The sequence below is a fragment of the Mobula hypostoma genome, chromosome 3, assembly GCF_963921235.1.
Source record: "Mobula hypostoma chromosome 3, sMobHyp1.1, whole genome shotgun sequence".
Taxonomy (NCBI): Eukaryota; Metazoa; Chordata; class Chondrichthyes; order Myliobatiformes; family Myliobatidae; genus Mobula; species Mobula hypostoma.
The window spans coordinates 176,031,859-176,047,877 of record NC_086099.1 but is presented as its reverse complement, the minus strand read 5'-3'; the positions used below and the strand labels follow the sequence as shown (position 1 = coordinate 176,047,877).

At 40.6% G+C, this 16,019-nt stretch overlaps 1 protein-coding gene across 2 annotated transcripts in view; it reads right to left on the bottom strand.

Annotated features, from left to right (window-relative positions):
* The window catches only part of mindy3 (MINDY lysine 48 deubiquitinase 3), a 139,835-nt gene that overhangs the window by 104,961 nt on the left and 18,855 nt on the right, over window positions 1-16,019 (bottom strand). For both annotated transcript variants that reach the window (XM_063044124.1, XM_063044125.1), the window contains 2 exons: window positions 8,044-8,123; window positions 3,662-3,732 (listed from right to left, as the gene is read on the bottom strand). In XM_063044124.1, coding sequence (XP_062900194.1) covers window positions 3,662-3,732; window positions 8,044-8,123 — 151 coding nt within the window. The remainder of the gene's footprint in view (window positions 1-3,661; window positions 3,733-8,043; window positions 8,124-16,019) is intronic.

The following is a 16,019-nucleotide window of genomic DNA, read 5'->3' as shown; positions in this document are numbered from 1 at the left end:
ATAGGTTAGATTTACCACAGTACATAATTATCTATTTAAATGTTTATTTTCCTTTTATATCATCTCAATGTGTACTTAAGAATGTATAAATAATTGTAGTTTTATACATATAAAAAAATGGAAAAGGTTATATGTGTGAAAAAAGTACATGATAATTGTGAATTCCTTATCCAAATAAAAATAAAATTTAAAAAAAAATGCAAATCTAATTTAGGTGTGGAAAGTTATAAGAAAGCATTCATTCCTGTTAAATCCAGTAAATGAGAAAGGGTTGTGTTAAGTCTGAATAGGTGCCAGCGCTCTATATAGAAAATGGATTTAAAACTACTGGGACAAAAATGAGAGTTGTGAAAACTTTCCATTCAAAGAGTAATGTTCTGGAACTCACATCCACTGTTGTGAGCAGCAGAAACACTCAGCATATTCAAAAATTAGCACTTAATCTACTCTAATTTATAGGGCAGCAGAGAAAGAAAATGGGATTAGCCCAAATTGCTGTTTTATTCTTCTATGATGCATAATAATTACTGATATGAGTGATAAAATAATGCACAAAGTGAAATGAAAACAAAAAATAAATTTACACAAATACTACTTTGTGCGTTGTACAAAAGCAGTTATAAACATATTTGGGTTATGGTAACGAGCTTCCAGCAGAAGTGGTTGAGGCAGGTTCGATGTTGTCGTTTAAAATTAAATTGGATAGATATATGGACAGGAAGGAAATGGAGGGTTATGGACCGAGTGCAGGTGGGTGAGACAAGGTGAGAGTAGGAGTTCGGCATGGACTAGAAGGGCCGAGATGGCCTGTTTTCGTGCTGTAATTGTTATATGATATATATAGTATTATCACACAATACAAAATTAACAATGATCACACAATCAATTGTCAGAAACATCATTCCAAGGGTCTTTATCCATTACAACACTAAACTAACCTTGCTGAATTACCAAACAAAAGAAAATAGATGGCTTCAAATGAAGCCTAACTGGATAAATTAGGTGGATAACACAGCTAATTTTAGTCTTTTGGAATTGAATATCTATACCTCATGAAAGACCAGCACATCTGAAAAGCACCCATTAGCTGCTATACAGAATATACTAAGAGTGGCATTTTTTATATAAATAATATGGAATTCATAAGAACTTCAGCACATATCCACACAAAATGGTTTAACTTTCAGAAAGATAGTGAAATTTGCCAAAAGGGGAGGTTTTTTCTGTTTCAAAAAGCTGTCTCTACAAATTTTTAAAGTATAGGCCAAATTATATCTATAATTGGTGAAAAATGTTGTTTATATTTAAAATATCTAGAACCTTAATATGGTGCAACATATTTGATGCAGCAGATATTTACAGCAGTTTAATTAATTAAAATAAGATCTTAAAACCTAAATTTACCAAGTTGAATATCAACATTGAAATGTTCATTAAAAGTGTTCCACAAAGTTAGGCAATCAAAAACATTCATTTTTGGTAGCTAGTGCCACGTACAGTATTATGTACTACATTTAAAACATTAATGATCTCTTCCCATCCCGTTGCTATCTGAACCTATACTCCCATGCACCCTTATCTAATTTTAGCCATAACCACTGTCCTCATAGAGCTGCCTGCCCTATCAACCATGTGCTCTATATTAGATTTTAAATTATGCAGGATGATTGGCTAATTCAAAAACTAACCTCATCTTTTCTTTTTTTCTGCTCACTTCTCCTTAAGGCACTGCCTTTCAATTAGCACACTCAACAGCAAGTTTTGCATTTACTGATTAACTGGCATCCCACCATAGTCAAGAATGATCCAATGCATGTTCTTGTAGAGAATTTTGGTGATCAACGTTTTGGTGTGGTAATGTTAGTTTTCAATAGCCTGGCCAGAAATAGAGGTTAAATGGCCAAGCTCCTATTTAAGATTATATCAACTAATTTAGCAATGGCTTGATAATGAATTTGTGCTATCCACAATACCTTAACTAGCTGAATCTAGAGACTATCAGTTAGCTAAAAGTCTGTACTTCCACTCTATTTTCAATGCATAAAGGGGCCTTGAGCATCTTCAACATTAAAACAGCCCACTTACCCATAAAAACATTCAATTATCCTTTCTACTTAAACTGCCACATTTTCAATACTATGTAGAAATTTTAAAAATTACTATAAAACTTAAACTTTTTGCAGTTTAGTTGCACTTACAAATGTTGTCACAATAGAATACCTGAATTGCTTGGTATCTGTAGGACCTTTGCTCGACAGGTCTGTGTAACAGAAACAGGACCTTCAACCTGCCACATTTCAGCTGACCAGAATCCCATCCTCGTCTATTCATGTGCATGTCTAAATGTCGCTGTTATATCCAATTCTGGATTCCTCCTGTCAGTGAGTTTTAAATATGAACCACTATGTAAACCCTCAAATCCCTTTTACAACTCCATCCTTCCATCTTAAATCAATGCTCTCATTTTGATACCTGATCACATCGGAGAAGAAATTCTGACCATCTAGACTTGGAACATGAAACAACACAGCACAGGAATGGGCCTTTTACACTGGATATTATGCTCTACTAATTAACCTAAAGACACCTATTCTCTTCTGCCTGCACATGGTTCATATTCTTCCATTCTCTGCATATTCAACTGTCTATTTAAGAGCCTCTTTAATGGAGCAATCATATCTGCCTCCACAACTTACCCTGGCAATGCATTTCCAGAAGCGCCCTGCACATCTCCTTTGAACTTACCTCAATACATGTCCTCTAATATTAGATACATCAGCATTGGAAAAAAGATAACATGCCTGCCTTCACAAATTCTATCAGATTTCCCCTCATCCTCTACTGCTCCAGAAAAAAACAACCCTAGCTTGTCCAACACCTCCTTAGATCACATGCTTCAACTTTATACACCCCCATCAGTTTACCTAGCAGCTTCTTTCAGTCCATGATAACAAAATCAGCCTACCTAATGCCTTTCCATAACCGAAATCATTTAATTGAAGCAACATCCTGGTAAATCTCTTCCGTACTCTCTACCACAATCACATCTTAACTACAGAACGGCAAGCTGAACTATACAGAACACCCCAGCTGTGCTCTAAGCAGTGGTTTGTAAAGTTGCAACATAACATCCAAAATGTTAAAGTCTATTCTAAGCTGTGAAGGCAAGCATTTATTTTTCATTTCCCTATGTATCCATGATGTTATTTTCAAGGGACAATGGGCCTACACTCCAAGATCCCTCAGTTCATCAAAATACCTAAATGACCTACCGTTTACTGTACATGCCCTACCCATTTGACTTCCCAGTTTTTCCAGGACGATGCCAGCTGTGCAAAATGCTGTCTCAAGTCAATATCCAAGTGGATTATTATGGGTTATATTGCATGGCATTCATGCTTTTTATTGAGTGTTCATAAGAATTGACTGATTCTTGAAAAATTACAGCTTTTTTAGATCATGAACTTATAAAGGCTAAACATTCTTGTATAATGTGGTTCGATCACTGGCTTGAAAGTAAACCTCAATGCTGCAGTAAAAATTAATCTAAAATTAAAACAAAAATTCATAAAATCTCCAGGCACTACGTGCAGGAAGAGGATCACAATGAAAATTAAATTTAAATTACTTTTGCGCAAATAGTGAAGTGCCAAGTGCTTACCTTGCAATAACGCAAGGACTCCATTAGTGTCAGGAAGCCTATAGTAGCTTGATTCCTTATACCATGCAGTTCTGAAACAAAACAATTATAGTACTCACACAAGATCTCTAGGGATAAGCAAAGTTACATAAAATGAAAATAAACTTGACATTTAAGTTTTTCAAGCAACACACACAAAATGCTGTTGGAACTCAGTAGGCCAGACAGCATCAATGGAAAAGAGTGCAGTCGACGTTTCAGGCCGAGACCCTTCATCAGAGGTCCTGATTAAGGGGTTCGGCCCAAAACGTCAACTATACTCTTTTCCATAGATGCTGCCTAGCCTGCTGAGTTCCTCCAACAATTTGTGTGTGTTGCTTGGATTTCCAGCATCTGCAGATTTTCTCTTGTTTGTGATTTAAATTATTCAACTGATTTCACATGGAAGTATCAAATTTTAGATATGAAAATCTACATAGTGTGCAGATAGATTTTTAATCCATATTTTATTGAAAATGAAAGAAGCCTAACTCATTGAACTATAGAATTTCACAAGGTAGGTGCTGAGAAGTTAAATCTTCTAACTGGATAGTCTACATCCTAAGGGATAAGTTCAGGATCAGAAGCTACCATTTATGATTGGTGAGAAATTTCTTCAATTAACTGAATTTTTGGAATTTAGCACTTCCAAAGGGTTATAGATGCTCAAACTAAAAGTTTTTGATATTACAGCATCAATTCATTCTGGAATTGCAGTGATACCTGGACAAGGTAGAAAAGAGCAGGATGAAAGCCAGAGGAATACCCTAATCCTGCAATCCTCAGTGAGAGCCATTTTAAGGAGAAAAAAATATAAATTTAGTTTCTGCAAAAAGGATCACCTTAAAATAAACAAGTATAATATCAATATGTTTAAATAAGGGATCAATTTTTGATAGCTAAAAACAGATCAGAATTTTTTGGACTAAACTAAAAGATATTGTTCAACATCACCTTTTTACTGACTTAAAAGATTAGCATAAACTTAATGATGTTTGGTGCCACCTGGTGGATCACAGTTTGAGAGCCAATTTCATGAAGCATCACGGTCTGGTGCAGATGCTTACTTCCAGAGTGATGCTGGGGAGAGTTACAGAATTTCAACCCAGTGAAAATACAGGATGAATGCTTTCCAAGTCATAATGCTGCTTGACGAGTTTCAATACGGCAATGTCAAGCTTCTTGATTTTCTGTTGGAATTCATGAAGGTAAGTGATGAATACTGGAAAAACATTGTGTCATTCGTTAAGATACACAGCCTCCCAATCTCTTCTTACAGTCATAGTATATGTGGTTGATCCAGCTGAGTTTCCAGCCTAAATGTTGTGTTAATCGTAATATTGGCATGTATAGCCTATATCACATATAAGTTTCCAATGGCATTTCCACTGAATATTTGGACGAATAACAGTAATTATTGATTTATTCATTTGCAAGGTAAAGGTTTAAAACGGGAAAATGCCCAATCCACATCAATGAAAACTTTAAATAGGCATTAAACTACCTGTAACCTAAACTAATAGCAACATTCTGCAACTTATAAATAAAGCAAAAACTGCAAATCCACGATCAAAGTAGCCAACTAGCCTGATCTAATACATCCACTTCAATCGAGCATACCCATCATATAGTTATGAAAAGTTGTGTCCTTCACAATCTTATTTTGAAAAAATTTGTCTTAATCATCCCTTTCATAAAATATCTAGAAGCGTACTATACTTTATATTCTATACTATGGTAGTTCCCTCTACCATACAAGATATTCCTCCCCAAGTTGTGTTCTAGAAATGAACCAACGAGTAACACACTCCAGCTAGTCTGAGAACCTCAAAGGGTGTACACCCAAATATTTATGCTGCAGTGTGTTATACGCATACCCAATGTGTTATACTCGCACCCAATTGTGTTATACTCGCACCCAATTGTGTTATACTCGCACCCAATTGTGTTATACTCGCACCCAATTGTGTTATACTCGCACCCAATTGTGTTATACTCGCACCCAATTGTGTTATACTCGCACCCAATTGTGTTATACTCGCACCCAATGTGTTATACTCGCACCCAATGTGTTATACTTGCACCCAATGTGTTATACTCATACTCACTTTCTCCAAAATGCTGTTATCTACCTGATGACCCCAACCAACCTTCTGCTTTTTCAACTCATGTGAAGACAGAGATTTGGGGAAAAGAAAGCAGCCTGTCAGGATTTTCTGCTCAGTTTCAGGTGGCAACAGATATGTTACTTCTTGCAAAATATACTGGGCAGGACCAGTTCAATGTTCTCGGGGTATTGATGGAGAAATAGTACCGGTGGAGAAGGAATTTGACAGGGGATGGGCAGAAAGACAGACAGAAGTAATGCTGAGATGAAAAGAAAGTTAGAAAAGAGAGAAGTCACAGTAGGATACAGAAAAGTTAAATGCAAAGAACACAAATAAAAAGTGAATGACTATAAGGGCACTTTATCTGAACATCCTTTGTATTCGACACAAGGTCAGTGAACAGGCACAAATCAGTACAAAGGGGTATGGATTCAGTGACCATTACAGAAATGTGGTCAGAGGGTGGAGATGATGGGGAATTAAATATCCTAGGGTATCCAATAATATGGAAGGACAGGCAGGAAGGTAAGGGAGGTGGGGTAGGACTTTTAATTAAGCATAAGATCAGGGTGATACCAAGAGATGACACAAGATCTAAGGAGCAGAAAGCTCAACCTACCTGGGAAGACAGTAGTAATCAAAAAGGGGAAAATAAATCGTTGGTAGGAATTGCATATCAGCCACCAAAATAACATTACAATGGCATTGGCAATAGACCCAGAAATACCTGATGAATGCAAGAATTTATCAGAAGGCAACAGCAGTTGTAATAGGGGACTTTAACTTGCACATTGAATAGGTAAATCAAGCTAGTTGAAGCAGTCTTGAAGAATTCATAGAATGCATTTGTGATAGCTTTCTTGAACAGTATGTTAGTGAACCAACAAGGGAAAAAGTGGTCTTAGATCTAGGCCTGTGCAACAAGACAGGTAAAATTAACGATCCTGTAGTTAGGGATTAAGTCAGTCCCACCTCAGCCTGTCATAATCCATGTTTATAGTTGAGTACACAGTTCTCCTACAGTGTCTCTATGTTGGAGCCTGTTTGGAGGAACACATTTGCTGGTTCTATTTTCATTTTTTCAACAAAACCTGGAGAATTACAAGCAATATTATCCCATGGTTCCCTCTATACTCATCCATATGCTACCTTATAACATAATGCAGTTTCTGATTCCTCCACAAACCCTCTGCTGCCCCCAAGGAGGCAACAGCTTGCACAAATTCCATTAATGGAGAAGCAGAGGATTCCTTCAATACTTCACCAGTAAGATGTAAATTGTCTCTTTGATAAATTATTTCAAACAAGGAGGCGGCTTTATTGAGAAAGCTCAGGGAAGGTAGGAGCAAAGCTAAAATTCAAACACCAAGGGTAATGATCTTGTGACTGTTTTTCAATCTTGGCATTGGGAAGGAACAACTCAGCAAATTAAATGTGTGGGTCAAAAAGGAGTACGAGAGATTATGGTTTAGATTCAGGGGCCACCTTATCCACACTGCGCCAGCGGTGGATAAAGCGTTGTTCTACTGGGAAGAGAGCTTCAATTTACTTAGTCAAGATCAAAGCCAAGTTGTCAGAGCTTTAAACTAACAGTTGAATGACTGGGTGGGTGGAGAAGAAATCAGAAGAGGAAGTTTGAGATTAAGAGGATCAAGAGGGAAAGTTTCAAATTTAAAAGCGTTTGTACAAAAGCAAATACTCGAAGATTTATCTTTCAAACTATTTTTCCATTATAGCCACACTATACAAGATCACCACTGTGCCATAATTCTCAACTTTCATGTATCTCTTAAGTAATCTCAACTATGTCATTACAGTATTTAATCTGATTCCTCTAATTCTCAGCTTTCCCTATTAGTTAAAAAAAATAAAAATGTATAATCCTACCAAATTTCTTAGAGCTTTGTTATCCCACCCCAAAATATTCCTATGCTCAGCATCCACTTCTTTACATGAAAGACTTAAAGGGGCAACATAAAAGCTGGTTATATTCACTCAAATGCATTGATTTCCATTCTAACAACATAATGATCAGCCGAGAGAATTAATATGAGAATCGGTGTTTAAACAAACTTTGCAAACTGAATTGTAACCTATTCAACTGTTTGAGGGAGTGCTACCAATTATGTATATATGATACTGAAAGTTTAATAATTTTAAAAAATGGAAGACAGCAAACTGGAACATTAAGATTAAATGTAACTGAGTTTCAAAAGATGCCAATTCTTGAAGAGAATTTAGTAAATAAAGACTTACTCATTCCAGAACACTCTCTGTCTCCATCCCATACATTCAGAACTGCATATCCAGTCAGTAATAAATTGATTAGGCTTTGGCTAGAAAGGAAAAAAAAAACCATCAGTTCAAAATTTCCAAACTTGTTTTCATTTTCGCCACAGATCCAGGATACAGGCAACCACGTATTATCACAGATCCATACCAAAACTCACCCTTCTGGAATTTGCAAAACACTACCAAAAAATCTGGGATGCATAATAAAAATTACACAAAATTTGTGAAAAAAAGTGAATAAATAGAATTTTTTTCTTTCAACTAGCAAATCCTGATGCCTGCATAGATGAAGCATAAGAAATTACAATATGGACCATATACCAGGATGCAGAACCTCTCCTCCTCTGACCCCATCACAATGCAAGGTTCATCTGTATTTCCAGCAATGAACCTAATTTTGGGTCTCCGGCCTACAAAGACATTCTTTTGTTTTCTCCAGACATCTACATCAAAAACATAAAATTAATATAGGAACATAGAAAACCTACAGCACAATACAGGCCCTTCAGCCCACAAAGTTGTGCCGAACATGTCCCTACCTTAGAAATTACTAGGCTTACCCCCACCCCTCTATTTTTTTAAGCTCCATGTACCTATCCAAAAGTCTCTTAAAAGACCCTATCGTATCCACCTCCACCACCATTGCCAGCAGCCCATTCCACGCACTCACCACTCTCTGAGTAAAAAACTTACCCCTGACATCTCCTCTGTACCTACTCCCCAGCACCTTAAACCTGAGTCCTCTTGTGGCAACCCTGGGAAAAAGCCTCTGACTATCCACAAGATCAATGCCTCTCCTTACCTTATACACCTCTAGCAGGTCACTTCTCATCCTCCGTCACTCCAAGGAGAAAAGGCCGAGTTCACTCAACCTGTTCTCATAAGGCATGCTCCCCAATCCAGGCAACATCCTTGTAAATCTCCTCTGCACCCTTTCTATGGCTTCCACATCCTTCCTATAGTGAGGTGACCAGAACTGAGCACAGTACTCCAAGTGGGGTCTGACCAGGGTCCTATATAGCTGCAGCATTACCTCTCGGCTCCTAAATTCAATTCCATGATTAATGAAGGCCAATACACCATATGCCTTTTTAACCACAGAGTCAACCTGCGCAGCTGCTTTGAGCGTCCTATGGACTCAGACCCTAAGATCCCTCTGATCCTCCACACTGCCAAGAGTCTTACCATTAATACTATATTCTGCCATATTTGACCTATCAAAATGAACCACTACACACTTATTTGGGTTGAACTTCATCTGCCACTTCTCAGCCCAGTCTTGCATCCTATGTCCCACTGTAACCTCTGACAGACCTCCACACTATCCACAACACCTCCAACCTTTGTGTCATCAGCAAACTTACTAACCGATCCCTCCACTTCCTCATTCAGGTCATTTATAAAAATCACAAAGATTAAGTGTCCCAGAACAGATCCCTGAGGCACTCCATTGGTCACTGACCTCCATGTAGAATATGATTCGAGTACAGGAGCAGGGAGGTACTACTGCAGTTGTACAAGGCCTTGGTGAGACCACACCTGGAGTATTGTGTGCAGTTTTGGTCCCCTAATCTGAGGAAAGACATCCTTGCCATAGAGGGAGTACAAAGAAGGTTCACCAGATTGATTCCTGGGATGGCAGGACTTTCATATGATGAAAGACTGGATGAACTAGGCTTATACTCTCTGGAATTTAGAAGATTGAGGGGGGATCTTATTGAAACGTATAAAATCCTACAGGGATTGGACAGGCTAGATGCAGGAAGATTGTTCCCGATGTTGGGAAAGTCCAGAACGAGGGGTCACAGTTTGAGGATAAAGGGGAAGCCTTTTAGGACCGAGATGAGGAAAAACTTCTTCACACAGAGAGTGGTGAATCTGTGGAATTCTCTGCCACAGGAAACAGTTGAGGCCAGTTCATTGGCTATATTTAAGAGGGAATTAGATATGGCCCTTGTGGCTAAAGGGATCAGGGGGTATGGAGGGAAGGCTAGTACAGGATTCTGAGTTGGATGATCAGCCATGATCATACTGAATGGCAGTGCAGGCTCAAAGGGCCGAATGGCCTACTCCTGCACCTATTTTCTATGTTTCTATGACCCGTCTACAACCACTCTTTGCCTTCTGTGGGCAAGCCAGTTCTGGATCCATAAAGCAATGTCCCCACGGATCCCATGCCTCCTTACTTTCTCAATAAGCCTTCGATGGGGTACCTTATCAAATGCCTTGCCTTGTTGAAATCCATATACACTACATCTACTGCTCTACATTCATCAATGTATTTAGTCACATCCCCAAAAAATTCAATCAGGCTCGTAAGGCACAACCTGCCCTTGACAAAGCCATGCTGACTATTCCTAATCATATTATACCTCTCCAAATGTTCATAAATCCTGCCTCTCAGGATCTTCTCCATCAACTTACCAACCACTGAAGTAAGACACTGGCCTGTAATTTCCTGGGCTATCTCTACTCCCTTTCTTGAATAAAGGAACAACATCCGTAACCCTCCAATCCTCCGGAACCTCTCCCATCCCCATTGATAATTCAAAGATCATCGCCAGAGGCTCAGCAATCTCCTCCCTCACTTCCCACAGTAGCCTGGAGTACATTTCATCCGGTCCCGGCGACTTATCCAACTTGATGCTTTCCAAAAGCTCCAGCACATCCTCTTTCTTAATATCTACATGCTCAAGCTTTTCAGTCTGCTGCAAGTCATCACTACAATCACCAAGATCCTTCTCCATAGTGAATACTGAAGTAAAGTATTCATTAAGTACCTCTGCTATTTCCTCCGGTTCCATACACACTTTCCCATGATAGGTCCTATTCTTTCACGTCTTATCCTCTTGCTCTTCACATACTTGTAGAATGCCTTGAGGTTTTCCTTAATCCTGCCTGCCAAGGCCTTCTCATGGCCCCTTCTGGCTCTCCTAATTTCCCTTTTAAGCCCCTTCCTGTTAGCCTTATAATCTTCTAGATCTCTAACATTACCAAGTTCTCCGAACCTTTTGTAAGCTTTTCTTTTCTTCTTGACTAGATTTATTACAGCCTTTGTACACCATGGTTCCTGTACCCTACCATAACTTCCCTGCCTCATTGGAACGTACCTATGCGGAACGCCACACAAATATCCCCTGAACATTGGCACATTTCTTCCGTACCTTTCCCTGAGAACATCTGTTCCCAATTTAAGCTTCCAGTTTCCTGCCTGATAGCCTCATAATTCCCCTTTCTCCAATTAAACGCTTTTCGAACTTGTCTGTTCCTATTTCTCTCCAATGCTATTGTAAAGGAGATAGAACTATATTCACTATCTCCAAAATGCTCTCCCACTGAGAGATCTGACACCTGACCAGGTTCATTTCCCAATACCAAATCAAGTACAGTCTCTCCTCTTGTAGGCTTATCTACATACTGTGTCAGGAAACCTTCCTGAGCACACCTAACAAACTCCACCCCATTTAAACCCCTTGCTCTCGGGAGATGCGAATCGAAATTTGGGAAATTAAAATCTCCCATCACGACAACTCTGTTATTATTACACCTTTCCAGGATCTATAGTCATAGTAGTCATAGTCATACTTTATTGATCCCAGGGGAAATTGGTTTTCGTCACAGTTGCACCATAAATAATAAATAGTAATAAAACCATAAATAGTTAAATAGTAATATGTAAATTATGAAATAAGTCCAGGACCAGCCTATTGGCTCAGGGTGTCTGACCCTCCAAGGGAGGAGTTGTAAAGTTTGATGGCCACAGGCAGGAATGACTTCCTATGACGCTCTGTGTTGCATCTTGGTGGAATGAGTCTCTGGCTGAACGTACTCCTGTGCCCCCCCCCCCCCAGTACATTATGTAGTGGATGGGAGACATTGTCCAAGATGGCATGCAACTTAGACAGCATCCTCTTTTCAGACACCACCGTGAGAGTGTCCAGTTCCATCCCCACAACATCACTGGCCTTACGAATGAGTTTGTTGATTCTGTTGGTGTCTGCTACCCTCAGCCTGCTGCCCTAGCACACAACAGCAAACATGATAGCACTGGCCACCACAGACTCGTAGAACATCCTCAGCATCGTCCGGCAGATGTTAAAGGACCTCAGTCTCCTCAGGAAAGAGAGATGGCTCTGACCCTTCTTATAGACAGCCTCAGTGTTCTTTGACCAGTCCAGTTTATTGTCAATTCGTATCCCCAGGTATTTGTAATCCTCCACCATATCCACACTGACCCCCTGGACGGAAACAGGGGTCACCGGTACCTTAGCTCTCCTCAGGTCTACCACCAGCTCCTTAGTCTTTTCCCTATCTGCTTCTCGATATCCCTGCTACTATTGGGTGGCCTATAAAAAACACCCAGTAAAGTTATTGACTCCTTCCTGTTCCTAACCTCCACCCACAGGGACTCCGTAGATAATCCCTCCATGACGTCCACCTTTTCTGCAGCCGTGACGCTATCTCTGATCAACACAGCCACGCCCCCACCTCTTTTGCCTCCATTCCTGTCCTTTCTGAAGCATCTAAAACCTGGCACTTGAAGTAACCATTCCTGTCCCTGAGCCATCCAAGTCTCTGTAATGGCCACCACGTCATAGCTCTAAGCACTGATCCACATTCTAAGCTCATCCACTTTGTTCACAATGCTCCTTGCGTCTCACTTCTCCATTTCCAATGAAGACATCAATTTGAAATCGCAAGTTTGTTTTCCACTCCGGAAACACTGCCTGCCCTACTAACTCACTCTAACATCATTATTAATCTCTCCAGGCTCTCTGAAGGAAACACCAAGCTTTTGGTGAAAACATGATTAGGGTGTATACACAATCACATTTCCTGTGCGAACAAAGCTTGAAAATTTAGGGCCAACTTTACAAGGAAGAATGTTGAAAAAAGTATTTGCTGTATTAAGTATCTTAAACCAGCGGTCCCCAACCACCGGGCCGCGAGGAAACGATATGAGTCAGCTGCACCTTTCCTCATTCCCTGTCACACACTGTTGAGCTTGAACATACGCGAGGTCATTACGCACGCGTCATCCATGTCAGCGTGGGAAGGAGATCAACTCCTCGAGCTTGCAAATGACGGCGGGCTGAAAAGTAGTTTGACATAACATCTCTGCCAGCATTCCGGATCAAAGTCAAGGCTGAATATCCTGAGATAGCCACGAAAGCACTGAAAACGTTGCTTCCATTTCCAACATATCTCTGCAATGAATGCAACGAAAACTAAATTGCGGAATCGACTGAACATAAGGAACCCCCTTCGAGTATCGCTGTCTCCCATCACCCCTCGATGGCACCGTCTTGTTGCAGGGAAACAATCCCAGGGCTCCCACTGATTCAGTGATATTGGTGTGTTGCAATGATTTTATATATTCATACGAGGAAAATATGCACTGTATGTTTGATATCCAAACGTAACTTAAAATGTTATGATGCTATTATAAGTGACTTATATAACCATGTAACAATTACGGCATGGAAATAGGCCATCTCGCCCCTTCTAGTCCGTGCCGAACGCTACTCTCACCTAGTCCCACCGACCTGCACTCAGCCCATAACCCTCCATTCCTTTCCTGTCCATATACCCATCTAATTTTTCTTTAAATGATAATATAGAACCTGCCTCTACCACTTCTACTGGAAGTTCGTTCAACACTTAACTTCAAGCTCCCCTGTCCTCCCCTGATAATTGTCTTATCGCTATATTCATGCGAGAAAAATATGCGCTGTGTGTTTAATATTAAATTCGTTAGATAAACCCTTTTAGAAACAAAATTGAGTGTATTAGCCACTTATCACCTATATTCCGGTCGTGATTAACACCCCACCGCCGCTGCCGCCAACAGAATCGGCAAAAACAATTTTAAAGAAATTGGCACGTAAACGCATGCGCACTGGTGCCCACGCAAGGCTTCATGGTCATTGTAGTCTTTCTCGGGGTAAACCCAACGTATTTGACTGCTACTCTTGTACGTTGGCAACCCTACGCCCCCCGCCCGCACTCCCCCGCCCCCCCCGGTCGGCCGGTCCGCAAGAATATTGTCAATATGAAACCGGTCCACAGTACGAAAAAGGTTGGGGACCCCTGTTTTAAACTGTAAGTAGAAAACCATGTCTAAGTTTCTGCCACACACACAAAATGCTGGTGGAACCCAGCAGGCCAGACAGCATCCATAGGAAGAAGTACAGTTGACATTTCAGGCCGAAACCGTTCGTCAGGACTAAATGAAAGAAGAAATAGTAAGAGATTTGAAAGTGGGAGGGGGAGGGGGAGATCTGAAATGATAGGAGGGGGAGGGATAAAGCTAAGAGTTGGAAAGTTGATTGGCAAAAGGGATACAAGGCTGGAGAAGGGAGACGATCATGGGACAAGAGGCCTAGGGAGAAAGAAAGGGGGAGGGGAGCGCCAGAGGGATGGATAGCAGGCAAGGAGTGGGACAGAGAGAGAAAAAAAAGGGAAAAAAAAAATAATAAATAAATAGGGGATGGGGCAACAACGGGAGGAGGGGCATTAACCGAAGTTAGAGAAGTCAATGTTCATGCCATCAAGTTGGAGGATACCCAGATGGAATATAAAATCCTTCAGTATACCACAAAAATACCAGGTCGTACAGACTGTTCAAAAGCGTAACTCCCACAGGGTTTCCCCACAGGAAATTGCAGATTGCAGTGATCGCTGTCCAAAAAAGAAATATAATTTATAGAATAGTTGGTAATTTGTTTGCTGCCCATAGAATGTTGTCATGTATAACAGAAAAGTGACGAAACAACCGATCGACAGCTGACACAATAGCCACAGCTCTGCACACAGTCCTAACACGTCTGGAGAAGGATGCTTATGTGAGAATGCTGTTCTTGGACTACAGTTCAGCATTCAACTCCATAATTTCCTCCAAGCTCAACAAGAAGCAACGAGACCTTGGCCTTCATCCTGCCATGTGCAGCTGGATCCTGGACTTCCTGTCAGATTGCCAGCAGGTGGCAAGAGTGGGCTCACTCACCTCTGACCCTCAACACAGGTGCCCCTCAGGACTGTGTACTAAGCCCCCACCTTTATTCTCTGTATACCCATAAGTGTGTCACCTCCCACAGGTCCAATCTAATTAAATTTGCTGACAACACTACACTGATTGGCCTAATCTCAAATAATAATGAGGCAGCCTACAGAGAAGAAGTCATCACCCTGACACAGTGGTGTCAAGAAAACCACCTCTCCCCCAATGTCACAAAAACAAAAGAAGAATGGAGACACACCAGCCCCTGTTGCCTTCAATGGATCTGGGGTTGAGAGGGTAAACAGCTTTAAGCTCCTCGGCATAAACATCACTGAGGAGCTCACGTAGTCTGTACACACCAGCTGTGTGGTGAAGAAGGCACAACAGTGCCTCTTACACCTCAGATGGTTGAAGAAGTTTGGTGTAGGCTCGCAAATCGTAAGAACTTTCTACAGGGGCACAATTGAGAGCATTCTGACTGGCTGTATTGCTGCCTGGTACGGGAACTGTACTTCCCTCAATCGCAGGACTCTGCAGAGAGTGACGTGGACAGCCCAGCGCATCTGTAGATGTGAACTTCCCACTATTCAGGACATTTACAAAGACAGGTGTGTAAAAAGGGCCGAACGGTCTTTGGGGATCCGAGTCACCTCAACCACAACCTATTCCAGCTGCTACCATTCAGGAAACAGTAGGGCAGCATAAAAACCAGGACCAACAGGCTCTGGGACAGTTTCTTCCACCAGGCCATCAGACTGATTCATTCATGCTGATGCAACTGTATTTCTATGTTATATTGACTGTCCTGTTGTACATATTATTTGTCTAAATTGCACATTTAGACAGAGACGTAACATAAAGATTTTTACTCATGGGTGTAAAGGATGTAAAGGATGTAAGTAATAAAGCCAGTTCAATTCAATTCCTCTTAAGAGGCTAT